The sequence below is a fragment of the Beta vulgaris genome, chromosome 2, assembly GCF_026745355.1.
Source record: "Beta vulgaris subsp. vulgaris cultivar EL10 chromosome 2, EL10.2, whole genome shotgun sequence".
Classification (NCBI taxonomy): domain Eukaryota; kingdom Viridiplantae; phylum Streptophyta; class Magnoliopsida; order Caryophyllales; family Amaranthaceae; genus Beta; species Beta vulgaris.
Genome location: NC_079203.1, coordinates 3,946,559 through 3,967,328, shown reverse-complemented (window position 1 = coordinate 3,967,328; position 20,770 = coordinate 3,946,559). Strand labels below are relative to the sequence as shown.

At 36.4% G+C, this 20,770-nt stretch overlaps 1 protein-coding gene across 3 annotated transcripts; it reads left to right on the top strand.

Moving 5' to 3' along the window:
• Positions 1-7,847: 7,847 nt before the first annotated feature.
• LOC104887625 (U-box domain-containing protein 62) lies at positions 7,848-20,481 on the top strand. Of its 3 annotated transcripts, none has more exons than XR_789372.4 (8): positions 7,849-8,624; positions 9,139-9,445; positions 11,338-11,419; positions 18,328-18,385; positions 18,603-18,681; positions 18,880-18,975; positions 19,062-19,132; positions 20,095-20,162. XR_789372.4 is itself a non-coding variant. In XM_010672297.4 (8 exons), the coding sequence occupies exons 1-8, from the start codon at positions 8,153-8,155 to the stop codon at positions 20,216-20,218; spliced, it is 1,299 nt and encodes a 432-aa protein (XP_010670599.2). In that variant the 5' UTR covers positions 7,849-8,152; the 3' UTR covers positions 20,219-20,481. The 3 variants fall into 3 exon arrangements, 2 of the variants coding, with proteins under 2 accessions (XP_048494135.1, XP_010670599.2); XM_010672297.4 differs by having other exon boundaries at positions 18,603-18,691; positions 20,095-20,481; XM_048638178.2 differs by lacking the exons at positions 19,062-19,132; positions 20,095-20,162 and having other exon boundaries at positions 7,848-8,624; positions 18,880-18,976.
• Positions 20,482-20,770: the final 289 nt, after the last annotated feature.

Below are 20,770 nucleotides of genomic sequence, written 5' to 3'. Positions count from 1 at the left end.
GTATAATCCATACTTACCAAATAAGATCCACGGTTCTTATAAGATAAATTAATAATCTCCAAGAAATCTATGTAACACATGATTTCAACTTACTTAAATTAATCCACTTACGAATTAATACCAAAACTGAAATTATTTGTTTGCATCAAACTTCCATACAAACAAGTCATACTCATACATATTCTCAATTTACATGCAGCACACAGGCAAGTAACATGTAAAGCAATTATTGTTAATGTTGTATCTGTATTATATCTATGTCTATTGACAAACTGAAGTGCATGTAGCATTAATTATAGGAGTATTTCCTAGAGTCAAACTGAATTTTGCATTCTATATTTGTAGCATTTAGTTTACACTATTTCTCAACCGTCAATATAAATGAGGTTTTACTAGACTTAAGTGGATCCAAAAACACACTATAAATATACATTACTTGTATAATCATATTTTCGGTTTTCTAATACTCTACATATCTTCAGTTTTCTAATTTTCTTCATAATATTCCTATATATTTTCTTGTCATGATCAATGTCTCCTAGAATGAGGTCTTAAATGAAGATTTAGAGCAGAGATGGGGTGCTTTTGATTTGTCTGTGAGACCGATAATAGAGGGGGTTTTAGTTGACAAATATATTTACTAAAACACTTGATTGGACGTAGTTTGAGTTTTTGTTATCCAAATTGGGTGCGAGGAATGTGTACGCCCTGAGGGGGGCGGGGTGTTAGGACTCCTATTATAGATAGATATTATTATTATGTTATGTTTGTATAGTATTAGAATTGTGTCCTCTAGATTGTATAAATAGCTTTTGCTGATTAATGATAACATAACACAATTTGACTAAATCTTAAGACAACAACAACCATCGGGCAACCCCGAGGATTGAGAAGCATTGATTGTGAATCATATTCTATGTAATCTATCATGTCTTCCATCATGCATATCATTGACAGATGATTGTCTATTGTCTTACTTCCAACTATAATACAGTAATCTACATATGATAAATGTTCTTCAACTCGGACTTCTAATTAAAATTTGCATATCATTTGTTGGACAAAAATTATGTTTGTATGCATCCCTAACATATCTCAGGTTTGGTTGAACTTGCGATTTGCTGGTAGATTACTTGCATCTTCAAGAAGTTGTTTCCTATGATAAGGTTGTTGTCTTGTTGATAACAAATATATATCCCCTAAATCCTCAATAAAATCACACACAAAGTACTACTATGACATCTATATATCCTCTAGTATGTTTGGATACAGTAGGAATGTTAATGAGGTGGGGCGAGTGTAGAGAATGGTCCTTCCACACTTATATCAGCTTAAAATTTTTATACAGACTTATGTCATGCTCAGTCGACAAAAGGAGCAATGTGCCTTGTACAATTATATTGTATTACAGACTTGACAAACAACTAATAAAATAAAGTAACATACAACTTTTAACATGTAAAATATCTATCCCTCTTTTTTTATAGGCAAGTTGAAGAATATATTGCAAAACTAACAATCATGTGCATCCTAGAGACCTCATTGAGGAAATAAACTATCATATACTCTTCCCGCAACGATTGAGCTATAAACAATTGAAGGTTTTTTACAAACAAGCCTCTATACAACCATATTGTACTAACAAGACCATGAAACCAAATCTTATCTTGGTTACTAACACTCGAAAAGTATACTATCATTAATTACTTTACTTAATGAGTTTCGATAAACCGCTAACGGATAGTGGATTTACTATCCACTATTCAGGACAGAATTGTAAATTTGTCAAATAAAAAAGTGAAAAAGTGATATCCTCCACTGAGCCCCCACTTTTAGTAATGATTAAATTTCGCCAAAGCAAAAATATGTTTCCCTCTAGATTTTTTATTTGGTGATTGGTAACATTTTTACACGCATTGAAGAGCCTAAAAATTAACCATTTTCACGAATGTTTTTAGCCTCAACGAGTTTTCATTGGTCACTGTCAACTTTTTAGTTCCAAAAAGGACATTAGCACGTTCCTAAACCATATAGCACGTAGACTATGTACGTACCTTGTATAAACGCAACGGTAGGCCACTTTTATGCTCTAAAAGTCCCCTAAAATGAAATCTCCGCCTAGAACAATAAATAATCAAGTAAATACTTGAACTAAAAAAATACAGCAACTTTAAAAACGTCCCAAACCCTTTTAAACTTCTTTAAAAAAAATCGTTTTTATAATTTAAACTCTCGTTATTTTTAATCCCAAGTATAGATCAACTATTCTAGTGATTAAAACCATTAAAAACCTTAAAATACTAACTTTCTGAATTTCCAGCATTTATAAAATTTTCTAAACCTTCTGAAAATATTTTAAATGCATATAAAAATCGTATTCCAATCAAAATTCATATTCATACTTTAAATATACGATTTCTAGTGATTTAAAACCCTAAAAATCACATCTTTCATGATTAAAACTAAAAATAATAAATCTGAAATTTTTTCCTTTTATGCATATGAAAACCGAAACTAAGTTTTTCATAATAAATAATAATTCAACTTATAATCATGTAAATAGAAATAAAATAACAATAAAAATTAGGACTTTAATGGAATCTTAAAGAAAGTAAAGAAAACAACCGAAACAAAAGGAGGAAGAGCAGCGCCGGACTGAAGACATCAGCAAGGACCGGCGGGCAGCAGGTTTTCGGCTTCAAGAAAATATTTGTGACGTTTCTTGTTCAACAAGAAACGTTACTTAGCGAAGAAGAAACGATTTTTGAGAGCAAAATAGGAACTCACGCACAAAGAAGGAGGAGAGAGAAAATGTCGAGTGAGGGAGAGAAATTTCGGAAGTTACGTGCAAGGGAGGAGAGAGGAAATAGAGTGTAGGGCAAAATATTTGGGTTTTTAGGATATCTAAATAGGCTAATCCTTTTGGGCTTAGGAAAAGAAATTTCAATAATTAAAACTTTGATGACTAACAAGATGGGCTTATTAGGACTTTAGTCATCAAATTATCCTTTCCCTTTTTATTACTTTTGGGCTTTCGATTCCATTAAGTTTTCTTTTCAAATATGCTTTTAATAATGAAACTCTTATTTAAAACACGCTTAATTAAAATATTACAAATTTTATTAAGCTAAGAAAAATATTTATAGTTGACTTTTAAAATAGTCAACCCTTTTTAAAAGTCAAATCATTTTCCAAACTCATTTGGATTTAAATATAACTACATAAATACTTTAATATATTTATGAAAATCCTTTAAAAATGTGGGGGATTACATAATGTGTTTAGTGCCCTCATGAAAAACAGGATTCTTGGCTATCACTCCCAACACGTTTAATTATCTGATTACGTTGTCTCTCTATTAATGCTACAAAATGCAAGAACATAATTTCAACCTTCAATTTATTATATGACAAATAAATACAAACAGTGACAAAAACATCTACTATGGTTTAAAAAATATGAAGCACCACAAGCAGACTTAGTTCAATATGGTCCCCATAAATCACAATGAATTAATTCAAAAATCCTACTAACTCTACTATCACTCTGGAAAAAAAAACTGGTTCTAGATTGGTGGGCACGAAAACAGACATCAGATCCATTGTTATTGCAACTATTAATACTAGATCAGAAAAGGTAAATGACACATAACTTTTTTTTTTAATGATTACTCAAACACTTATGCCATACATCCATCGATGCTATGCCATCAACAACCATGATCTTCATCCTCCAAACACTTTGGGAAAAAGAAAAGTCCATCACGTCCTCACCCACTCCAATCAACGTTCTCGTCCTGCTGCCTTGTATCATGCATAAGATTTTAGTGAATTGCACAATACAATTTGTAGAACCTAGTAATTGAGGAACGAAAATTAAATAACAATCCAATTTAGGAATAAATAAAATGTTAAATTTCCAGGAAGTATGACATGGCTCCGTATGTTGCATCTGTAGAACTTCTGTTAGGTAAGCCAAGTGGAAACCTTGAATTTTCTCGACATCACATAGATTTCAAAATTTCCTGTCACATGATGGGTGGCCCCGTATCTAAAATCCAAGCATCCTGACCATGCAAACGGTCTTTGGGTTTTGGTAAATTTAGCAAATTAAGTATCTTCCTCCATTGTTCAGCGTTCAAGCCCACTAAGCTTGAAGATTCTACTTCTCGCATGTGTTTTACGGAGCCAACCCCCGAATTGTTCACTTGTGCCGCTGCCTGAAGTCTCCTTGTTCGCGTAAATTTGCCTCGCGGTGTTGCCATTGGTCTTAATCATTGGTCTCCCACATCTAGAGGGCCTCTTCTTGAACAAGCTCTTTTTAGTTCTCCTCTAGTTGTACTTTTTTCATCCTTAACATCACCGACATCATCTCATAACCTTCATCATCAAGTTTCTCTTTTGAATTTTGCTCGTCCCTGTCATTCATCACCATATTGCTTCTTGTTTTTTCTTCTTCTTGATTTTCGAAAAAATATGAGAACTTTTGGAGTTCGACGAGTTATGGTGTTCGTAAGGTTTGGTTTTGTTTTCTGAATTCACTCGGCCCCCAGCATTTTTTTAGGGTTTGTTCAATTGTCTCTGGCTCTTGATACCATGTTAAGATTTGGTCAATTGTGTTGTATTCTCATTCATCATCAAAAGTTATTTATACAATCTAGAGGAAAAAGTCCTAATACCATGCAAACGTAACATAATCATAGTATCTATCTATAATAGGAGTCCTAACATGTTAGTCGACAGACAATGGGTAGGGAACATGTGTTCATGGGAAATAACGATCAATGATCGGTGACGAAAATGGGGAAGGACTAGGGGGAGTTTGGTTAGGGGGTTAGAGGAAAGTTGATTCCATTCCCTTAAAACTTGTTTGGATTGAGTGTTTTCTTTTCCCTCTTTTCCCCTCCATTACCCCAAATCCCTCTATGTTGATTTCCCACTACCCCCTCCACTTAGAAATGAGGGAATGAAAAACCCTTGACCATCACCTTTGTCCACCCAACCCTATCAACAACCACCTCCAGTCCTCAACCACCCATCTTCTGTCACCCAACCCCACCGCACCCACCTGCACCACCGCAACAACCACCAAACCACCTCTAACACCCACAAAACCACCAGCACCAAATCCCACCTAACCCCTAAACCAGACTACCAAATTCGCCCATAGCCCACCGCCCACCCCAAGTTGCTCGAAAACCACCTACCCCTCCCCAAAAACCACCCGCAATCCATAAAAAATCACCCGTAACCCATAAAAACCCCCCAAAACCAACCCCATCTCACCAGAAACCCACCCCAGACCGCCGTTTTCCCACCCTAGCCCATCGACGACGCACCCCAACCCCCTGACAACTAGCCCAGACCCACGAAAAATAACCCAGGTTTCACCCCCGACCACACCAATTGCCGATTTCGTTGCCGGAGAGAGAGAGAGAAGGGGGGAGGCGACGTAGATATTATCCGGTGAAAAGGAGTGAGTGCCGGAGAAGAGAGTTGGTTACCAGAAGAAGAAGAGAGGGGAGGGGTTTTTTTTAAACCCTTTCCCTTGTTTTTACTACCAAGCATGTATTTTAATTGGGGCTTTTTTTATTCTTTTCCCCTCCTAACCCTTACTTGATTCCTTTCCCTTTCCCCTCTTCTAACCAAACACCCCCTATGTGTAAGAAGGAATAAGAAGATGGAAGGGTGAATGTGAGAGGTGAAAAATAGTGTGCGAATGGGAGGAAGATGAAATTATCATATATGTACTTCCTCCTTTTTTTTTTTACTTGCAACACTTTTTTTTCCATCAACTCCAATGCAAAATTTGGGTATTAGGAGAGAGGTAGAGAGGAAAAAAAAGAGGGTCTCATGTGATTGGAGAGAGATAGAAAGAAAGGAAAAACAAAAGTAGAAAGTGTTGCAATTAATCAATTATTTCGTTTTTAGGAAAGTGTTGCAAGAAAAAAAAAACAAAGGAAGTAAGTTGAAGTCAATTATGACAATAATATTCTTGATTAATTATGACATATTTATCAATTTTATTTAGCAAAAGTAAAAGCAGATGAAATTATCATACATTCACTTGATTATATTTTTCAATTTTATCAATTTTTGGTGCATAGGTTAGAAAGGAGCCCATTTAAGAATAATATGCATATTATTGAAAATCGGAATAATATATTTTTTTGACAAAATAATTGAAATTATATTAAGTGTGTGTTTAGAGAGATTTAATGTATCATATTAAATCTTTTTGTTATAAATCATCTAGGTGTGATTCCTACTTTAAGGACATTGATTTGGTTATTGTTCAAAAACTAACATGCTGTAAACTTGCTTCAATAAATGAAGAAATATATCATTTCAAGATTTTCACCAAAGTATTACTCCCGCTTCTTTATAATCTACACAGTTTTCTTTTTGGTCTGTTTGTTTTTAATCTACACACTGTTATCGATTTTATTTGTGGTAACATGTCACAACTACTTTATCCACTTTTTCCACCCATGTCATGTTCTTTTTAATGTTTTAGCCTACTTTTAGTTTCTCTCTTTCACTTTTCAATTTCCCTCTCCATCTTTTCAGTTTCTCTCTTATATTTTTGTATTTCGTTCTTGGTTCTCCTCAAAGTGAAGTGAGTAAATTAAAAAGAAACAGAGGAGTATAGCTTGAATTTAGTTGCCCGCCTCTTACTTTTGTAATAGACGAACGAACAAGGATGATGATGACACATAGTAATATCCGTATATATTTACTAAATATAAATTGCTTACTAGATATAAATGTATCTTAAATCATATCAATAAAAATAGAATTGAAATTTTCATCTTCAAGCATTACAAATTAAATAAGTAATATTGAGTGTTTATGAACATAATTGTTCATTGTATGTCTAATTGAATATTACGCTAGACTCGATATATATGGCTTATGATTTCCTTAAAGCAATCACTCCCTCTCTTATAATATCGAGGACATTTGATAAATTGACTTTTGGATGAAAGTGCTTGGTAAGTAGTTCTCTTAATAGTAGAAAATCTTGTTTTTCAACCAAAAACCAACTTTTGATGCCTGATAACAATAGCTTTTAAGTTGGTTTTACACTTTACGCCTAAATCGACGATACTAGTAAGCGGTTTAACCAAAAACACTTTTATAAGCAATTAACAACCAACATAAACCCCGATCAAACCAACCAAATAAAATATCTAACAATAAAAAACAACAACCAATTACCAAATTAAACACGCCCCTTTACCCATCAACCAACAAGATACATTATGATTAGGGATGGCAATGGGGCGGGTCTGGGTCGGGTCCAGGTGGACCAGACCCAGACCCGTTGGGTCTAGATTTTTTAGACCCAAACCCAGATCCGTTGGGTCTAGCGGGTCCGTGGGTCCTTACTGGGTCCTAAATGGGTCCTTCTTAGTTTTAAGTTTTCATCACATTTTTGAATATATGTAATTAAAAAATTTCGCTCTAATATATATAGGTTCTTGTATCCATGGTTAAAACATTTTCTAAATAAAATTTTAAGAATTAACTCATAAAATATTAAAATATTACACCTTATAAAGTTACATGTCTTAGTGGAGTTACAACACTAACGAGTTCACAAAATCATAACTCATAAAAGTTTAGAACTTAGGTAAAAAAAAAATTTTTTTAATATGTAAATGGGTCCGTGGGGCGGGTCTGGGTCTAGCATATGTGGACCCGGACCCGGACCCAATCCGGACTCATTGGGTCTAAAATTTCTGGACCCAGACCCTTATAAATGGGTCGGGTCCTAGCTGGTCTGGGTCGGGTCCAGGACCCATTGTCATCCCTAATTATGATGTCAAATCCACCATCATTATGCTTATTCACCCCTAATCCCGAAAATCAAAATTTGACATTAACACTCAAAATCAATCTCTCTGTATCCTAAACCTATTCCTCATAAAACCCAGTTCATTTTCTTCCCAATTTTCCTCACAAATTCACCAATAATACAATTTCCCTTAATAGTATGCTCTAATTTCCTCCCAAAGATCGAATTTTGTTGCTAACCCACTTCACAGAATCAACCTATCTTCTTCTAAAACCAAAATTTCTTACATAACCAACAAAATTTGTCCACCCTCTATCTTCTGTCAAATTCTGAGGTAACCCACAACACAAAAATGGCATCAGAAAATATGGGTTTAGTCCCAACTCAAAGAATGGATAACAACTTGAATTCTCAGGCCCATTTCCAAAACAATAACAACCCTCTAAGGTTTGGGCGAGGGTCCAGCAACCCGGGTTCGAAACCGGGGTTTATGGATGACAAACTATTTTCTATTGATCACCGTGAGAGGGGGTACTTCTCACCGGAGCTCCGACGAGGTAGTGATGTTATTGGTGCTTATGAAGAGGGCCCCACCTCCTCCAAGCAAGGCGGGTCCCGGCATTGGAGAGGTGGTGGGGCCGTTTCGACCCCGAGTAGCGAGGATGAGGAGGAGGAAGAAGAAGAAGAAGATGAGGATGATGATGATGAGGAGGAGGGTGATGGTGAAGTGTTGCGTTTGGTAGGAATTGGTGGAAAGAATAGTGATAGTAGTGGTTTTGAGGATAAAATTGGGGTTGGAATTATTAAGGATCATGCTTCATTTGGTGAGTTGCTTGTTTTTTTATAATTTTACTCAATTTGTAGATTGAATATATAGACTTTGGTATGCAATTTTTAACTTTTTTAAGTATTAATGTTAGTAGATTGTGAGTAATTGAGTAGTGCTATTGGGGATATAATTTATGTTATTCCTTTTCAAAGTTTGTTTGTAGTGCTATTGGGGATATAATTTATGTTATTGCTTTTTCTAACTTGGATTAGGAATGCTTGGTAATTGGATTAAAATAGATTATGGTGTCAAGTTGTGATTTTCATTATAATAGAGCTTGTTGTTATGTGATCATTTTGTTGCCAACCCTTAGGACTTTTAGAGAATCGGATGCAATTGGAAGCTTGGACTTTTTGTTTGTTTTGAATCTAATGTTTAGAGTTGACAAATTTGGCTCTCCAGAAAAGAGAGGGGGGAATCAGGGTATGGAAAGAAAATTTTGAGGGTGAGTGCTGTTATGGTATTTTTGTTGTGAAGCTATTGGTTAATCTATTGATTTGTGATGGTAGGTTCATCAACTAGGCCAATGATGATCAAGGATGGAGGTATATTGCAACCAGGGAGTGACGCAAATAGAGTCAGTACGAGTGAGAATGACCAGCAAGGAAGAGTAGGGAACTTTCAGAAAATGGTTACAGTTGCAGAACATGATGGTGATATGTACTATTCGCAGTTGTTACAAGGAACAGAAGGGACCAGCCAAGGTCAGAAGGATATAGCTGGGGATAATAGTTGTGGGTTTGACGGAAGGAAGGACAGCTCTGTTTCTAATGATCCAGGAGGGTCACTGAGAGCAATTTTCTCTGATCCAATAACGTGAGTGCATATGGAAATTAAATTTACGTTTGTTTGACAAGGAACCTGAGGTTTTGGTTTTCACTTTTCCTTATAGACTTGCAGAAGGAACTATTTGATATAGCCCCTTACAGGTCAAATGAACTGGATATCTGAAATTATCTACTATCAAGCATACATTTTTTCTGGGCCTGATGCTTACTGAATTTTATTGCATCTTTGCATGTTCAACTTCCTGGATCTTAGGAAAATCATATGCCTTTATATCTTTAGACTCTTAAGATTGTTTTCTTGCAACTTTGCAAGGCGTAGAGAGTTCACTTATGTTGTAGCATTTTTCTTCTGCTCAGCGTGCTGAAAATAAGCTATAAAATTGAAGTGCTGCTTCTGTGATGGCTGCCAGTACCAGTATTAGATTTGTGGCCTTTTCTGGTTTTGTATTGCTTTAGAGACTTTAGTTTACAAATATGTCCTTGTAATATTACTTTTTTCCTCTGTATTTGAGTATTTTCCTTCGTTTTGGGATGTCCCACATGTATTATGGTATATACTCTTGGAAAAATTTTCCCTCTAAAGTTGGGGTTACACCTATTTACAATTTTCTCTCTTCTTTTTTGTTTCCTTTCCTTGATCTCCACACAAAATTTAGATGCTAACTAAAAAACAGGACGGAGGGAACACCTCGTTTGGCGCGTTGGATTAATACTAATTTATTAGGCCTTGTTTTCACCTTAAAGATACTCTTTCCATCCCACATCCATTTTCCCACTTGAAAATGGCACAGTGATTTGACATGTAATTTTGTTGATTTGATTGATAGTAGATCAGTAGTAGTGCTAAAAAGTAGATGAAGGCTTCTATATAATTCTATTAAAAAGTAACTTCTTACTGGATCCCCCCCACACCCCCCACCCATTGTTTACATGCTCACACAACCACAAAACCTTGCATTTATGACTCCCTTCCCAGCTCTTGTCTCAACAACCCCTTCATCTGGCTTCTCTTTAATTCGCCAGGCGCACAAAACCCAGTACAAACAAGCTGTTGGAATCGTTCGTGGCCATCAACTCAAAATACCTTGGCAAATCCTCTTATTAATCGGATTTGAAACTATTGCTCTTCCCCGCCCTCCCTGTCCCCTTCCCCTGAAAGCTAGAGAAAGAGAGGAGGAGAGTATCAGTGTCTGAGAGTCGCCAGAGCTGTAGGAATGATCGAATTCCAGTGAGCTCTAGTGAAGTTCGATTTCCTAGCATATTCAGAGATGAATTCTGTGGAGAAGATTCGTATTGGAGCAGTGCAGTGAGTGAGCCGAAATATGGAGTTGAGGAAGGGGCAGGGAAGGGGATGCCACATCAGTGGAGAGAAGAGGATGCAGAGGCTTTTGCGAGAAGGCAAGGGAAGATAGCCTATATTGAGGATAGAAACAAAAGGGGTGAACCACTTGGGGTTAGTGTTGGGGCTGAGTGAGAGAGAGAATTTCATTATTTACCGTCCTGAAACGGAAGCGAACTAATATGGGACATATGGGTAATTTATTGAACAATTAACTTCATTAAGTTTAGAAAGGGTTGATAAGTTCACAATTTCACATAAGGGCCAAATGAATATAAGATGAGTTCAAATAAGAGCTACCAAGTTTAATTCGCAGCTCAAAATTAAGAGCAGACAAGATAGAGGCAAGTAAGTTCATATAATTATATAGGTGAAAACAACAGCCTTAGTCCCAGTATTCATTCCCAACCCCCTCTTGTCTTGCTGTCATATTTCACCTTCCAAGCCCTGATATGCCTGTCTTGTTGAGTGTGATTTATCTTAGATTATCTTAGTTACTTTCTCTGGACATTCTGCTTTCTAGATTGCAATGATTCATTTGTTCAGTTGAGTATTTACGTTGCAAAGTTATGGCCACGCAGAGGAGCTCTAATGGATGATGCAATAATACTACCTTGTGGACACTCCTTTGGAAGTGGTGGAACTCAGCAGGTCATCAAAATGGTGAGTTGACCTCATGTAAATATAGCTGATAATCATCCCTCCTCTTTATGCATGCTTTAGGAGGTTCTTGTATGACTGGTTTGACGAATCTTTGATGATTTATCCTCCTCTGCTGGCATATATGGCAATATAATGGTTTACTAATCGATCTAGTATCAATCCCTAGGTTTCAACTAGGAAATGTTTGGCATATAGGGACTCTTGTATTTGTAAATATCATCATTATGAGCCATAATCACTTCACATCTGTCACCAGTGGGAAGATATATCTGATGCTTATATTGTTGTCTGGTCACTGGTGAATGGTCTGAATTATAATTAAATTTCGCGCTGAGTCCATGAAGGTTGTGTAAGCACTGATCTTGTCAGAATCAACCAGCCATCTATTGAGAACCAGCTTATTAACCAACCATCAGCTGGAAGCCGGACAACCAACACAACCAAGCCTTTTGCTAATCAGGTGAACTCAGCTGTATGGATTCTTTGCTTCAGAAATAAGAATAGAGAATCCATGTTTGTGAGCTCCCACAAAAAATAATTTTGGCCATTGGCTTTGCTCTCTTATTTTTATCGAAAACTCAGGTTACTAGTTGATAGGAGGTCTAGAGGGCCAATGTTGTCATATCATGTCCCGTTGATGGGACTGTTGGAATTTCACTTTTCTTATACCGCTATAGAAAGATGAAAAATTGATTTTACAGGCGCTTGTATAACAAGCAGCAGTATTCTAGAATATCGAGTCATACATCATCCTCGGAAACATTACTAGTTTACTACAAGAAACTGTTTAACTTAACATCCAAGTGTGGTATTATGATGATGGAAGCATAAGAATTCATATGGCTATGCTTCTCTGTGGCTCTAACACCTGGATCATTAGTCTTAACTTTTCCCTTTTCTTTTTTTTTTTGTGTGTGAACTCTGAATAGGATTCAGCTTTCCAGTTAGTCTTGTTTTTGTAACTTGTATGACTGGATATGCCTGTTAGAAACTTACTAGAGTCTATTGGATTGGAACGTACCAAACATGGGAGCTCTTAGATTGCTTGAATCAGTGAGAATTCAGACTCTGTATGAATGCATGCTTAGATAATGAAGTCAAGATGGGTGCGACTGTGCAAATCGAATCTGTTTTAGAAAAGGGGAGTTCCATGCTAGTGGTGGATCACACTCTTAACAGGTAGGCCTTGGAGAAGATATATTATATGCAAGAAGAGATTTAAAGTCCATCCTGCTGTATAGCTTCATAGTGGTTTCATCACTGGTTCATGAAGTTTAAGATAAGGAGTACACCACGAAGCAAGAAGAGAACAAGGAAACTGACTGAAGCTGGATCATTGGTTCAGGTGGCAATCATTGATTCAGGCAATTAGGTATTCAAGTGAGGTTTGTTGTTTGTCTCAAAGAGGTAAATTGGCCTAAAGTAAGCCAAGAAACAATAAGGTCTTGCTATGAATAGGTTTGTCATTTGAGTGAAAACAGTATGTGAAACAGAGGTAATTTGGGAAAATTTATTCTTACCTTCTCAGTGATGGGTACTTAAGTAGAAATTATGCCTTCAACACACCTTCATAAGAATTCTTAAGATGTCAAACTATTTCATATTAGTGAACGAGCATGCACAATCATAGAGGATAAGTTATATTATTAAAGAGTTAATTACAAGTCATGTAGACCGCCATGGAGATGTCTACAGAAGATCCCGCAGCTGCAGCTTGTATAGGCTCCAAGTACCTGACTTTTCACTAACGATAGGCTAGAGAATGAGAAATTCCTAATAGAGGGACACGGGAACCCCTTACCCAACCCAAGCTAACAACAGCAGATTATAACCCTAAAAATGCACTGCCACTATGTCTTTCCACGCCAACACAAGAACGTATCCTTCTTGTGGTTGCTCCTTGCTCCTAGATGCTAGACATACTCCTTATTTATCCATAATTTGAAAGGGGAGCCTCCATGATATTTGAGCAATTTATGGTGCTAGAGTACATTTAAATCGTCTGCACTACTTTGTAAATACTTAAAAGACATGTCAGGGGAGAGGTTCTGAATAGGCTGACTCCAGCGAAGCAACATCAGTAGCCTTTCTTTTCTAATGAAACTTGCAACTAAGAGGAAGTGGATGACAAGGCTTTAAGCTAAAATGTTCCTGAAAGGATTTGCATGAAAAAGCCGCTGTTACCGTCTGCAACCGTGGTCCTTTTTGGTGAGATTGAATTGACCAATAAATGGAGCAGGCGACTCAGTTCCTTCATCACGTTTGCCAATTTTGATCATGTTACACTTAAAGTTCTCAATAATCGTATTTTTCTGCTGCGGATCTTAGCTACTAACTTTGCACTTATGAAGTCATAACATCTTTGTCTCTCAGTAAATCAACAAATGTTAGGTTTTTTCTTACTCTTGCACTGCTTAATTCTTTGTTCAGTTTTAAACAGTGTATGGTAGGCTTTGAGGATGATTTGAAACTTGATCAAATGAAAAAATACTTAGGGGCCTAGGTGTACACTATATGTGGTTTTTCATAAAAGCCCAAGGATTATCTATTATGCTAGAGAGTCTAGTGGATAAACATATAGTAGGTCATGCATGGAGATGTATGCTGATTCATGATCCTGGTCCTGTTTTAGTAGCTATCTTTTATTACAGTAGCTAGTAATGTAATATGGTTGCCTTATAAGTTATAACTCCTAAATAGGTCGCTAATATTCCCTTTGATGAACTTGGTTACAGTGGACTACTTAACCATACGCTTTAATATAGAACTTTCTTATCGAAGTGGTGGGAATGTAATTTTGCATTCCTTGTAAAGTGGCATAGCTAACATTTCGCTGTAAATTACGATGGTAGTGCTTAGTTTCTGTCATCACTTTATCCACCTCCTAGTTGATGGCCCTTAGACTCCTTGGTTTTGGGTAGTGACTTCCGTTCCTTGGTGAGATTGGAAGAGTTCCACGAACCGACCTTCCTAAAGCTCATAGCTTTTATCATTCCTTCTTGTGTTTTTACTCACTCGTTTAGGAGAAGAGAATATTTTGAGTCATTGTTCCTTTCTGGGACTTTCACCCTTCTCATCTATGTTGGAATTTGAGGAGATTTACCATTAGGGGCATACACAAAACTTAGCGAGAACCTCACAAAAGATAACTTATGGGGTCTGCCCTTTTTCATTAGTCCTTACTCCGTATGTTGTATTGACCTTATTCTTCCTTCTCCCAATTTCCTTCCCACGACATTAATCTATATCATTGATCCCTTTTCTCTTTCCTATCCAAAGTTCGGAAATCGGAACTCATTTCAAGGATCCATCTCACATACGCTTACCTTGATCCATAAAATTATACTTGGCTTCACTATTGCAAACCATTTCTGGAGTACAAAGGTAGTCTTTTCGGAGTATGGTGGGAATTTAACCATGAGGGGAAGGTATTAGTTAGCCCCTATGCCTGGATTTGAGTTTCTTGGTTCAGAAGTCAAAAGTCAATATTTGTAAGCTGTGACCATTAGTTGCTCAAAGATTTGTTGATGTTAAATATACAATTACACTTTCATAACTGCCTTTAAAAGTAGTTTCAAGCAACCCTTTGCTATTGTTTTACCAATTACAATACATAAGTTATAACTGGTCATGTTTGTCCTTGAAGTCTCCAGAAAACAATGTGGGACACCCAAATCTGAATCGAGGACATACTATGATCTTTCATGGATCCAAATGCTTTAGTGCTTGCAACTTCATAGTGATTTTAGCAGGGTCAAATTGCCTCGTATCACGGATTTAAACATCTTTATGCACCACATTTTTTCTTGATGTCACTTGGATGCGTTAGTCACTAGACAAATATCATCCATGAAAAAAAATAGTACCCCACCCTTCTTTTTTTCTAGTTGTTCCACTTCCTTTTCCAAGGTCAAACTTTGTAAATGTTGCAGGCATATTTTGACTGATATACATACGGAGCATTGCCACATGAAATCTTTTTGGATTAGTTTCAATGTGGCTTTCAGTCTGCAAATTTCGAACAGTATATAATTTTTTCACTGCATTTTTCAAGGTCAAAATTTGTAAATATTGTAGCCATAGTTTTAGTAATGTATATAGAAAGTATTGTCAGGTGGAATCTTGTTGGATTAGTTTCATTGTGTATTTTCATACTACAAAGTAGAAACAGTTTATAATTTTTTTCAATACAAAACAGAGATATAGATGGCTACAAGTTTGCATTACAGATCGTGAAAAACAAGTAGAATAACTTAAAATTGGAGGGATTACTAATCTAGAGGTACATTGGCACAACTTCAATCACCTTTCTGAGCTTTGACAAAGCTCTTATGGTTTTTTTTTATGTTATATACCCTGAACCTGTGCAGCTCAAGATCCTTTAACCTAGATGCCTTCTAAAGTGGCAAACCTTCAAGATGTGACTTGACATTAGGTTTGATGGGGGCAACATGGATGCAGAGGTTATGGTGGTTGATGTGAAGTTAGGAGATTTTTTCAATTTGGCCTTTCTACGATGGACTCGAGTGTTAGACTTACAAGGGCGAGGAAGTAGGGATCAAATTATAGAAGTAATAGAGATATATGCGTTAATTTGGGGTTTATAGGTGGATCGACTCAACGCTATTATATATGCTTCTTTAGGAAAGCTTTTTATTTTGGCTAGGAGGGGCGGTTGTCCATTTTATACAGAGGGTGTTTTGTAAATTTACCTTTAAGTGACAAATGCTTACTTTTTTGATGGCTTGTTGATTTAGCTGTTCTTTGAAATTTTCTTTGGACAATTGTTTGATATATCCTTCTGTCCTAATATATTTTCCCTTTTAACTAAAACTTTTCAGACTACATATTAGAGAGAACAATAATAGTTACTACCTAATATAATATTTTTAATACGTGACATTGATATACATTGACTAGAAAGTTCTGTTACCTAATGTGAACTCATGTTTCCACTCAGGGGGATTCGTAAAGTTCACAAAATCTTTTTGTCCATCTATTTGGAGAAATGAACAACATGTAGGATATGTTCTAGTACTAGAATAGAAGGGGGGACAAAAACATTAGGACAAAGAATAATAAGGATGGCCCTGGACTAATGGTTAAATAGCCAACCTTATTATAAGGTAATTATATGTTATAAACATCTTGTATATCAATGTAAGACCTCCATTTGTATAAGCTGAGATTAGAATTGCGATCCTTCATGTTAGTGTGGTTTTATATGCTCTCTCCATTGTCTAAGGGTGTCAGAACTAGCACAACCTACCTCTATACTGCAATACAACCAATGAAGGCGTAACAATAAAGGGGATTTTGCTTCACATAGCGCTGACCTCAGAGTTCGAATATGCAAATAGGGAATGCCATCTGGTGCTGATACTAAGAGGCCTCCCTTTTGCAGCTAAGGCTTGTTAGGTGGTCCACATGTGGAAGTTTGTTCGAGACAAAAAGATTCCTTAGGTACTGACAGAGTTAGGATATTAGATCTCATCCGTCTCTCTGCAGCACAATACATGACCGCATTTAAAAGGTTCTCGAGCTTATCGTGACCGTGATATTAGGTTTTATAGCCGCAAGCCTTCCGAATTGCTTGTGAATGTGGTATTGCGACTGTTATCATGATTGCCACCGTATCTAGATTTGAAACCCCGCACATGATCAGAAAATTTAGCTTACTCATGTTAAGTGCACACAAGAAACTCCAATTGTGAAGTAACAGTTGTTGTCACTCTTACATGTATAATTGTTTTTCTTCAGGTAGTTCTAGAAGTTTCAATGATTTTAGCACTGAAACATATGTAACACTATTTAGATAGGGAGTTTGAAGCAGTGTCATATCTATACAAATATATCAAAAGGTGTGCATGACAATGTATACACGTCACGTGGCACCTCCACGCAATGTATACACGCCATGTGACACCTTTGTTATCCCACTGTAATTTCCTGATGTGTACACAAGTGACACTGTCATGTCAATTAACAAAAGTAAAATTAGTTTGCAACAAGATTTGAACTTGTGATCTCTTGCAATTATATATGACACATTTACCATCTCAACCAACTTTTAATGATGTTTTAAGTGTCCACATTATTATATTTGTACCTTTTAAATGTTGAGTTTTTCTTAATATATTTTAATGGGAATGAAAATATATATATATATATATATATATTATATATATATAATAATATATATATATATATATATATATGTAAAACAGTACCAACTCGGAGCAACGCCCGGGATCAAATACTAGTTGTTTTCTAAAATCGTGGATTTTGAAGTCCCTTTGTTGTATCCAAATCGGATTTGAGGTGGAGTGATTCAAAAACCCTTCTTTTAAGTAACATTACCTTTTAAACATTCTTATCTAACCATAATATTAGTTTGATTATCTGGATTTTGTGGTCCTACTTGATCACCATGGGATTTTCATGAAACAAATACAAGGTATCACTTATAGCAATGCATTTATAATTTTAGCCTATCCAAGATTTTCATTGTGACAAAATATTAAATGTAGCATAGTCAAACTTGTATGATATTGCCTGAAACCTTTGTTATTATGTCCCAAACATATCCCAATGGTCTCTGAAATTCTCAGTTTCTAGTTTGACTAACATTCTAATGATTGAGGTTTAAATTATGTCCTGTAATGCATGTAGGTCATTTATCGAGCATTTTTAATCCTCTCCTTTATATATGATGGCCATGATGTGTTCTTTGTTTGGTCTTGATGAAACAAAAAAATAGAATAGAGTGCAGTAAACTAAGATAATGGTTTCCATCTCAAGCATGCTAACAAGAATCTTGGTACCGATTAGGGTGTATTTTGCCTACTGTGGATCTTTTGTACCCCTTTTAAAGTATGACTGAAAATCTGATTTTCTTCTGTATACAGAAAGCCTGCTATACCTGCTCACATCCTGTTACTGAAGATTCAGTGGCACCAAATCTCTGTAAGTGAAGAATTTTGGAAGCTGAAACCTTGGCTTTGATTAACATTATGCTTATGAAATTGATGTCATGTTGATCTCCTGCATGGCTGCATGTTGTACATCTATTGTAAGCCTCTTAGAAAATACAGGTGCTGTGAGAATTTCCAATACTTTGTTTAGATGTGGGTTGATTATTATTTTTATGTTCTTCATCGGTGTTTTTCTCCGGCATTTTCAGCTCTTCGATCTGCTGTTCAAGCTTTTCGCCGTGAAGAAGATTTACAGATGTACAAAGCTTCCAAAAGGAGAAGAGAGAGGTTTGAACAGGTCTATTTTGTTTCTAAATGATTTATTTCTCTTCTTTCTGATGGAAGAATTAAGTGATTTCAAGGCATATGTATTTATTTGTTTGTTTTGGAGGTCGGGGGATATTCATCAGTGTTGGAACAGTGGACATGTGCAAATCATTTAATGCTGTAAATGAAGTGAATCACAGTTGATTGTCTGTTTTGCAGGACAGGGGTAACGGTGGTGATATATCTTTCTCAGATTCGCCTAGAGCAAGAGGTGTACAATTTCCATTTGTTGTGACTGACCGAGTCATCATAAAGGTCTGTGAAGTATCTATGTTTAAATTTATTCTGGCTGTTTCTTTGAGGCTTTAAAAACTGATGGTAGAGCTGCAAACTGTTATCAGGGAAATAAGAGGACGCCACAGCGGTTTGTAGGACGTGAGGCGATTGTTACGACACAGTGTTTGAACGGATGGTCAGTTGACTTGCTAAGCTCTCCACCTCCCTGAACCCCCATTCTCCTCCCCTCCAATAAGACAAAAAATAAGTAAATAAATATAAATAATCCTGCAAAACTCATACTTGATGTTTGAATTCATATATTGCCATAGAGTGCGATGCACCCAAACACTTCATTTTACCTTTCGGAGCATTTGTTGCAAGGTAATAAAAAATAAGGCAGTGGTCATGACTGTATATAAGTTTTCTTGGATGCATCATGTAAATGTCCAAAGTCATACGTATCAACTAACTGAGAACACTTGTCTTGATGACCACTTCTTACCATATCTCTGGGTGTTAATAGGTGGATAAATTTTACTGAGAATTAGTGAACAAACATAGCTACTTGGTGGTGGGTTGCTGGCACATTTACTCACTGAAATGGGAGATCACTTGTAAATTTACATGCAAACTCGATCCAATTTCTCTAATTTATGACCTTATAAAAATGAATTGTCGTGTACTAATATGCCTCAACATTTTGCCATGGGTGTCTACATAGACAATTGAATCTTCATTTTGGTATAGAACATGCTATTAAATTAGTGATATTTGACACTTGTGTATCTTGACATGGGTGTCCACATGGACACTTGAAACTTCATTTTGGTATAAACATGCTACTAGAATGGTGATATTTGAGTCTTGTGTTATTATATAATGGGTGTCCATAAATGAGGAGAGTTTGGGACACTTACTTACCAAGTGAGAGGTTCCATGACTTCCATCCGTAAACCATTTTGCTTTTGGAGGAGTAATTTCCTAAAGCTAGAATGCAACTAAAGCATCGAATGCAAGAAATTACCAAGTGAGAATCTGTCTTGCATTCGATGCTTGCTTGCTGCATTCTAGCTTTAGTTGGATTTGCATTGCTTCTAGTGTGGCTTTTATGAATTTGTTCTTGGGCATGAACTCTAAGTGCTCATTTGTTTATAGGTATGTGGTGAAGACACTGGACAATGCAGAGAGCGTAAAATTGCAATACCGATCACTGGAGAAGGTTCAAGACAACCCTTCTTCAAAGATAATATCAGACAAGATAACACCAAACTGGCTATAGTCCAACATAACACCATGACATGCTTCAGTGTTGTTTTAATCAACTTTTGTAGGTCTGCATTCTAGTTCTTAGGGGTGAAGGTGATTCATGAGGCCTTGTAAATTGAGGGAGCCTCTTTCAGTTTCACATGAGGACAGCAACTTTGCTGGGCTGGGAGTTTATGTGCCTTTGAACTACTCCCTCCATTTCAATTGTATGTAAACTTTTTTTCCAAGGATCAGCCATTTTATGAAAGGTGGTATATAGTGTTAAACCTTCTCTTACATTTTATGTTTACAAGAATAACCCCAACTATGAAAGAGGATATAGCTATCACTATAGATCGGTTTATGTTTACAAGAATAATCCCAACTATTATCAGCGTTCTAGGAATAATCAGAAGAACGGGTTTGTTGAGGTATGTCACAAGTGTGTTTCATATCCACTTTCTCAAGCCGCAATGAAGACTCGGGATGGGTGAAATGGGAGGATGAACTCACCATCTTCTTGCCAACAAGCGACTTCTCCACCATCATCATGTCGACCATGTCATCGTCCAAGGATCATGTCGAC

Excerpts from the sequence above, each read along its gene's own strand:
- LOC104887625 (XM_010672297.4), top strand. The coding sequence starts at position 8,153 with ATGGCATCAGAAAATATGGGTTTAGTCCCAACTCAAAGAATGGATAAC. Across the intron at positions 11,420-18,327 it reads CTCAGCAGGTCATCAAAATG|AAAGCCTGCTATACCTGCTC; the intron begins GTGAGTTGACCT and ends TTCTGTATACAG. Across the intron at positions 18,386-18,602 it reads TTCAGTGGCACCAAATCTCT|CTCTTCGATCTGCTGTTCAA; the intron begins GTAAGTGAAGAA and ends CGGCATTTTCAG.